An 8,939-nucleotide genomic window follows, 5' to 3' on the forward strand; every position below is an offset into this window, starting at 1 on the left:
TTTGGTAGAGATGGGGTTTCACTATGTTGATCAGGCTGGTCTCAAACTCGTGACCTCAAGTGATCCACCACCTTGGCTTCCCAAAGTTCTGGGATTACAGGTGTGAGCCACCACACCCAGCTGAACTTCTGATTAGGCACAACTATTTCCATCTTTGTCTCACTTACATGTATGAAAGCCTGCTTCTTATCACTTGTCTTTGCACTTTATTTTCTCATTTTCTAATCATTTTTTAAAGTAGAAAAATAGAACAAAACATTAAAATTATTTGCAAATGCATCCTAACTGTTCAAGGTGGTGCTACAGACAAAACTGAACTAGCTGGTGGCTGGTAGAAAGCACTTCTGTATGTTTACATAGTAAAGAGTAATTTTTAGCTGAAGTTTGAAAGCCTAAGATTGATTTTACCACATATCATTTAGATGTATCAATATATAATGCATACAAGTAAAAGTTATGTAAAAGTTCAATGCATTAAAGTCAAGGATCAGCCATATTGAAATCCCTAATGTACTTAAAATATAATCCATACAATTGCTCTGAAATAAATCTATTATATGAAATCATCAACATCAAATGGCCATAAGACTTCTACTCTGTTTCATACCCTGGCATTCTTTTGGTCTCTGGCATGAATTAGCTCAAAAGTTCTTGGTTGTTCTAAGCATTACCTGGAAAACAATGACATAATTAGGAATAACAAAAGATAACTTTTCCTTACCAAAAGTTAACATAGCATATTATCGCAACCCATCCCTAAACAATTGGCACTATGTTACTTTGAGTAATGAATAAAAACGTTAAGTTTGAATTGGTATTCATGTTTAATGTTCTATATTTAGGAGAAGATGGGCGGCTGGCATATGAACAATTGGACAAATTTCCTCGAGACTGTGTTAAAGTTGGAGGTCGTCGTGGAACTGAAGTTGCCACAGCCTTTTAATTACAGGTTAACTGCCTAACAGCTGTCTTAATATCTGGCCCTTTTCATCAAGATGGTGCTGTGGTTTGGGCTGGAAATTGTTTAGAGCCTGAGAGACACAACAACTAAAATAAAAATGTAGGCCGGGTGCAGTGGCTCATGCCTGTAATCCCAGTACTTTGGGAGGCCAACGCAGGAGAATTGCTTAAGCCCAGGAGGTTCGAGACCAACCTGGGCAACATAGCAAGGCCCTGTCTCTACAAAAAAAATAGTTTAATTAGTCAGGCATGGTGGCATGCACCTGTAGTCTCAGCTACTTGGGAGGCTAAGGTGGGAGGATTGCTTGAGCCCAGAAGATTCAGGCTGCAGTGAGCCGTAATTGCACCACTGCACTCCAGACTGGGTGACAGAGCAAAACCCTGTCTCAAAAAACAAAACAAAACAACAACAACAAAAACATGTTATAGAAAGAATTCAGAGTCTTGTTTCACAGTACCTATCTAGTTTTCCTTTGGCCAATATAGAATAGGGCTATGGTATAATTCAATAGATTACGTCGTCGATTGTGTCTGATAATACTCAGTGAAAGAGTCCATCTTATCTTAATATGTATGAAATTTAAAAATAGCCATCTTTGTACTTTTTTGCAAGTTTCTCTATAAGCTTGAAATAGTCATGTGATACTTCGACAAACATCATATGCCTTGCAGTTTTTCTCTGTCGTGTTCTCAGGGTTGAGTAGTCCCCTTAGCTACCTAACTTTACTTTCAATACAAAGCACAAAAAAGAATATCTTCAAATAAAAGTTTGCCTGCAGAACCTGGCAAAATGACCCATTGTGAGAGTTTAGATGTTTTAATTTTATGTGCTCCCAGCTACTCCGGAGTCTGAGGTGGGAGGATCACTTGAGGCAGAGGTTGCAGTAAGCTGAGATTGCACCACTGCACTCCAGCCCATGTGACAGAGGAATGAGAGCCAGTCTCAAAAAAAAAAAAAAAAAAACTCCCACAGTTTATTTTGTTTCTTTTCCTCATCCTGAAAATTCCAAAATCATGTTTCCATTATGGAAAAGAAGATAAGTAAATGACTAAGAACTACCTTAAGATTATGCCTATACACTTAAAAACAAACAAAAAACTCAAAGCTTAATGCTTTTTTTTTTTAATTAATGAGAGCTATTTTTTATGATATTCTTACCGTAGGGGTGTTTTGCTGCTAAGACAAATCAAAACCAAAAGCTGTAGATTCACAAAGCTGTGATGCCCTTTGAGGTGGAGGAACCTAGAAGTCGGAGAAATCCTAATGGAGTAGGAGTGGAGGGACATTTAAAGTGGTGCCTCCTTCTGTAAAAATGACTGTGGGATTAGAAAGAAGGACATCCTGAGGGTGGTTACTGCCCCCAGAGAAATCACTCACTGGTAGGATTCCCTGGCCAAATAGTTCAAACATCAGGTCCCATTATTGCTTCAGTATCAGAGATGCAAGTTCATTAAGCAAAGTACAAGACCATTCAGTAGCTCTTATTAAATTATCTTTTCTTCCTCTGAAGAGTGTACAAGGTGGGGTATGCCAAGGTATCAAAACAATATATGTGAGTGTAATTTAAACTGGAATATCAACTGTACTATGGACTTGTTTGTATCATTTAGATGTCATTTTAAATATTTACATTTTAGCAAGACTTTTAAAAAGGACTCATTTCATTTCGAAGTGCAAATTGTTTGCCAGGCTTCTGGCAAATAGTTCTTTCAACTGTGAAGTTATAATGTATATATCTGTATATTTATAAATATTATATATATTCATATATCCTTGACTTTAAAGGTACATTGTACAGTCTGTAGTTAGTAGGTATAGCCTATAGCTTATGTTAAATGGTTGAAATGCTTCTTTTTATAGAAAGTCAAACACAGATGTTACAGGATTTTGTGTTTGGTTTGTCATTTTTTTTAATTTTTATTTTTTTGACTATTGCATGAGTAATTAATTCCAGATCTTTTGTATTCACTTCTGTATTTTATGTTTGGTTGAGGGGGTGCTTTTAGTTTTGTGGCATTTGTATTCATTGATCTTTCAGTCATGTAAGTTAAAATAAAAATTATTTTTGAATTACTAGCTTCATGTGCAGTCTGATGTTATTTTTTTTACATGCCCTTTCTGAGTTGGTATTTACAGAACACACTGCACCTCATTTTCACCTTGATTTTATTTTATTTATTTATTTTGAGACGGAGTTTTGCTCTTGTTGCCCCAGCTGGAGTGCAATGGTGCGATCTCGGCTCACCGCAACCTCCACCTCCCACCTCAAGCGATTCTCCCACCTCAGCCTCTCCCACCTCAGCCTCGAGTAGCTGGGATTCTCCCACCTCAGCCTCTCGAGTAGCTGGGATTCTCACACCTCAGCCTCTCGAGTAGCTGGGATTCTCCCACCTCAGCCTCTCGAGTAGCTGGGATTCTCCCACCTCAGCCTCTCGAGTAGCTGGGATTCTCCCACCTCAGCCTCTCGAGTAGCTGGGATTCTCCCACCTCAGCCTCTCGAGTAGCTGGGATTGCAGGCATGCACCACCACGCCTGGCTAATTTTGTATTTTTAGTAGAGATGGGGTTTCTCCACATTGATCAGCTGGTCTTGAACTCCCAACCTCAAGTGATCTGCCCGCCTTGACCTCCCAAAGTGCTGGGATTACAGGTGTGAGCCACCACAGCTGGCGATTTCATTTTCAATTTGAAATTCCTTTATCTCTAAATAGAGATAATAAATCTCAGTTTGTTGTAAAGCTAATTGGAGAGAAAACAGCTAAGTTTCACTGTTGTGGTATCTATGAGCAGAGACTGTGAGCTCCTTGAGGGCAAATAGGCATGGTGGCTCACGCCAAGATCATGCCACTGCACTCCAGCCTGGGCAACAGGGTGAGATTCTGTCTCAGAAAAAAACAAAAAAAAAAAGTGCCTTCACTGATTTGTTTATGTTCTATTCCCACTCAGACCCCACCAGCATCATCATAAAGGAACCCCTGACTTTCAACTCTGACAGTATTTACCAAGCGACTCATTAAATACCAGTGATTGCTTTTACTGAGTCAGTGGCAAAAACATTTTCCTCTATCAGGTTTGCTACTATACTGTTTAACTAAATTGCCTTAGTTACTTTACAAAATTATAAAGTAAAATTGTAAACCTTAGTTCACTGAAAAATGCCAGTACTTGTTGCTGTATCAGAAAAACTCAAATAAAATACTTTTATCCCTGACTTTTCCTGGAGACAGTGCCTCTTAGCAAACAAATATTATCTTTTGGTTTTGAGACAGTCCTAAGTACACCTTGTTCAAGGAATAATAATTGTTTGCTAAAAATTAGAACTCTAACTTCTCATGCATTCAAGAAGTATTTGCTGCTTACTTACTACGAACAAGGTGTATGCCAAGGACTGTTCTTGGCACTGGAAATAGAGTACTAGAGAAAAATAAAAGACATAACAATCCCTGCCCTCCCAGACCTTACATCCTGGCAAAGGGAAGACAGCGAAGCAGAGAAGGGGAAAAATGATTGCACAAGGTGGGGTGAAGAGAGGCACAGGGAGAAAGCAAAGATCACAAGTTTAAAAAGAGTGGTCAGGGGCCGGGCACAGTGGCTCACACCTGTAATTCCAGCACTTTGGGAGGCCAAGGCTGAGGATCCCTTGAAGCCAGGGAATCAAGACCAGCCTGCATGGCATACTGAAACTCCCATCTCTACAAAAATTTTAAAAACCAGCTGGATGTGGTGGCGTGCACCGGTGGTCCCAATTACTTGGGAGGCTGAAGCAGAAGGATTGCTTGAGCCCAGGAGTTTGAGGCTGCAGTGAGCTATGATCGTGCCACTGCACTCTAGCCTGGGTGACACAGCAAGACCCTGTATCAAAAAAAAAAAAAAAAAAAAAAAAAAAAGGAGTGCAAAGGCCTCACAGAAAATTACATTTGTGGAATGACCCGAGGAGCTATTGGGATGAGTCACGTCAATTATCTCTGGGAAGGACATTCCAGGCAGAGGCAACTGGAGGCAACTAAAATATTCCTCTCTAAAATGCTGGAGATTATAGTGAAAAGGTTAAAACAGGGACATATTCTGCCACTCCTTTCTGCCTTGGTCAGCTCGTAACCAGAGCTCAGAGATAGCACTGCCAGAGGATCCAGGAACAGACTTTACTCTTCCCATCAGCTTACCTTCCCGCATTTTCTCACCTTTTGGAAGCCTGAAGATGGTCTTTTGTCTTGTCACTAGATAGGATTTGTGGCTGTTAGTTAAAATACTATTTAAGCAAAGCCCCTAAGCCACTGCCTAGAGACAGAAATATTTTTGAACTGAAGTCTCTCCTGTGCATTGGGTACAACACACATTAATAAACTTCCATTTATTTTTGTTTTGTTAATCTGACTTTTATTTTCAAGACAGTGTCTCAACTAAAAACCTAAAAAGGAGAAAAAAAGAAATTATGTTTTCTCCCCTGCACAGCAATAAGTACAAAAGCCTTGAAAAGAAGCCACGCTTGGTGTTTTGGATTTGCTAGTACCCACACTTAAGACAAAGAAAAAAGAACAGGGGATATTAATTGTAATAATATATTTTATTTAACCTAATATAAAATATTTCAAGATATGATCAATATAAAAATTATTGAAATATTTTACATGTTTTCCTACTAAGTCTTCAAAGTCCAGGGTGCATGTTGCACTTATAGCACATCTCAACTGAGACTAATCACATTTCAAATACTCAGCCATGTGTGGCTACCTTATTGGACAAGGAAGGTCTGTTTTTCCCAATTGTCCCAGTAATACCCTTTACAGCATACACAAACACACACACACACACACACACACACACAGAGACACATACACACGTGTTTATGTACAGAATCCAAGCAGGGATTACATTTTTATTTTTATTTATTTATTTATTTTTCAAGACGGAGTTTCACTCTTGTCGCCCAGGCTGGAGTGCAATGGCGCGATCTCGGCTCACCACAACCTCTGCCTCCTGGGTTCAAGCAATTCTCCTGCCTCAGCTTCCCAAGTAGCTGGGATTACAGGCATGCGCCACCACGCCTGGCTAATTGTGTATTTTTAGTAGAGACGGGGTTTCGCCTTGTTGGTCAGGCTGGTCTTGAACTCCTGACCTCAGATGATCCTCCCACCTCGGCCTCCCAAAGTGCTGGCATTACAGCCATGAGCCACCACACCCGGCCGTTCATTTTTTTATTTTTTATTTTTTGGGGATGGAGCTTCACTCTTGTCACCCAGGTTGGAGTGCAATGGCATGATCTTAGCTCACTGCAACCTCTGCCTCCCAGGTTCAAGTGATTCTCCTGCCTCAGCCTCCTGAATAGCTGGGATTACAGGCGTGCACCACCACGCCTGGCTAATTTTTGTATTTTTAGTAGAAAAGGGGTTTCACTATATTGACCAGGCTGGTCTTGAACTCCTGACCTCAGATGATCCACATGCTTTGGCCTCCCAAAGTGCTGGGATTACAGGTGAGAGCCACTGCACTCAGCCTACATTTTTATTTCAGTTGTCATGTCTCTCAGGCTCTTTTAATCTAGCAGAGTAACCCCAATTTTTTTAAGCCTTCACACATTAATATATTTGAAGAGCATATGCAGGTATATTCTGTAGAATGTCTCAAATTTGGGATATGTTTTAAAGTAGAGCCAATACGTTCGTTGATAAGTTGAAAATGAGATGTGAGATAGATAGAAGCCAGGGATGAATCTAGAATTTTTTACCTGAACAACTAGAAGGATGTAATACCAACTTCCAAGATACAGAAACTGAGAAGCAGCAGGTCTAGCGAGGAAGACCTGGAACTCTGTGTTGGACGTGTTAAAACTGAAAAGCGTCTTGGACATTCAAATGGGGATATCAAGCTTATGACTGAATGTGAGTCTGGAGTTCAGGTGAGAAATCCAGTTAAAGATATAAAATTGCCGGGCGCGGTGGCTCACGCTTGTAATCCCAGCACTTTGGGAGGCCGAGGCGGGCAGATCACGAGGTCAGGAGATCGAGACCACGGTGAAACCCCGTCTCTACTAAAAATACAAAAAATTAGCCGGGCGTGGTGGCGGGCGCCTGTAGTCCCAGCTACTCGGAGAGGCTGAGGCAGGAGAATGGCGTGAACCCGGGAGGCGGAGCTTGCAGTGAGCCGAGATTGCGCCACTGCACTCCAGCCTGGGTGACAGAGCGAGACTCCGTCTCAAAAAAAAAAAAAAAAAAAAAAAAAAAAGATATAAAATTGGAGCAGGCGTAGTGGCTCGTGCCTATAATCACAGCACTTTGGGAGGCCAAGGTGGGAGGACTGCTTGAAGCTAGGAGTTCAAAACAGCCTGGACAACATAGTGAGACCCCCATTTCTTAAAAAAAAAATTAAAAATTTGCTAGGTGTGGTGGCCTATAGTCCCTGCTACTCAGGAAGTTGAGGCAGGAGGATCACTTGAGCCCAGGAGATCAAGGCTGCAATGAGCTATGATTGGGCCACTGCACTCCAGCCTAGGCGACAGGGCAACATGTCTCAAGAAAAAATTATATATACATATAATTAACATATATATATGTAAAATACATATAACTGGGAGTCTTCAGCATATGGGTAATAGTTAAAGCCGTAAACTGGTTTATCTTATCTAGGAAGTATAGATAAAGAAAAAAGGGCCGGGCATGGTGGCTTACGCCTGTAATCCCAGCATTTAGGAAGCCTAGGTGGGTGGATTGTTTGAGCCCAGGAGTTCAAGACCAGCCTGGTCAACATGGCAAAACCCCATCTCTACAAAAAAATTAGCTGGGCATGGTGGTGCGCACCTGTGGTCCCAGATACTCAGAAGGCTGAGGTGGGGGGATCACCTGAGCCCAGGAGGTCGAGGCTACGGTGGGCCAAGATCATGCCACTGAACTCCAGCCTGGGGGACACAGAGAGACCTTGTCTCAAAAAAAAAAAAAAAAAAAGAAAAAGAAAAAAAGAAAAAAAAATAAGAACACATACAAAGACTGATGAGCCTTGGGCCCTCCAATATTTAGAGGTCATAAAGAAGAAGAGGAACCAGTAAAGGAAAATGATGAGTGGCCAGGAGGAGAAAAATTAGGAGTGTGGTATCTTAGAAGCTGGGTGAAAAGTGTTTCGGAGAGAAAGGAGTGTCAAATATCAAAGACTGACAATTCAATGACCCTGACAGGCAATGTCAGTGGAGTCATGGGGTTGACATCTTGTTTGGAATTCATCCAAGAAAGAATGAGAAAGACTGGAGATGGCTAGTATAGCAGCTCTTTAAAGAGCTGTACTGTAAAGGGGAGCGGGGAAGTGAATGTGCACTCACTGCAGGAAGAACGCATATGAAGTCAAGAGAGTTTTCTTTCTTTAATGAGAAAAAAAGTATAGCGTGTTTGTTGATAATGCAAAGGGTCCCGTTGAGATGGAAAAATTACCAAGATAAGAGAAGAACCATAGAGCAACATCCTTGAGTGAGGTGAGAGGAGCTGATTGACATCTACTGCACAGAGAGGGTATCCACAGTAATACAGGAGGAAAGACAGAGTCTATGGGTACCATAAACGCAGTTAGGTAGGTGGATGCACTGGTAAGAGTTATGCAAGTTCTCTTTTCATGGCTTCTATTTTCTCAGCAAAATAAGATAAATCTATGATGTAGAGAACTCTCTTTGGGTAGCAAACAGGCAAAAGAGGTAACAATAGTATGAAAGATCTATGGAAAGAAGCAAAGTACATGTTGGAATAATCAGACTAGAATGGGCAAGTTCCAAATATTCCCTGCCTGAGCAAAGGTTCAAAGACAGTAGTGAGATTCATGTGCATTACGGGAAACAAGTTTAAGTTGAGGTTTTGTACACCAGAGAAATGAAAGTAAAATTGTTTAGTCCAAATAGTAGAAGGCCCTCAATGACAAGCTGAAGAATTTAGGCATATATTGCTTTCCCCTGGTTTGTATATTCCATTCCACAGTGTTGCTAAGTGATGCATTCCAGAGTTCTT

At 41.0% G+C, this 8,939-nt stretch overlaps 1 protein-coding gene across 3 annotated transcripts in view; it reads left to right on the top strand.

The window, feature by feature from the left end:
• RIPOR2 (RHO family interacting cell polarization regulator 2) overlaps positions 1–3,037 on the top strand; it is a 139,241-nt gene extending 136,204 nt beyond the window's left edge. For all 3 annotated transcript variants that reach the window (XM_055263637.2, XM_055263638.2, XM_063632706.1), the window contains one exon: positions 843–3,037. In XM_055263637.2, the coding sequence (XP_055119612.1) occupies positions 843–943 (101 nt within the window). In that variant the 3' untranslated portion in view covers positions 944–3,037. The remainder of the gene's footprint in view (positions 1–842) is intronic.
• The last annotated feature ends 5,902 nt before the right edge of the window (positions 3,038–8,939 follow it).

This window comes from Symphalangus syndactylus, chromosome 23 (genome assembly GCF_028878055.3).
Source record: "Symphalangus syndactylus isolate Jambi chromosome 23, NHGRI_mSymSyn1-v2.1_pri, whole genome shotgun sequence".
NCBI classification, from domain to species: Eukaryota; Metazoa; Chordata; class Mammalia; order Primates; family Hylobatidae; genus Symphalangus; species Symphalangus syndactylus.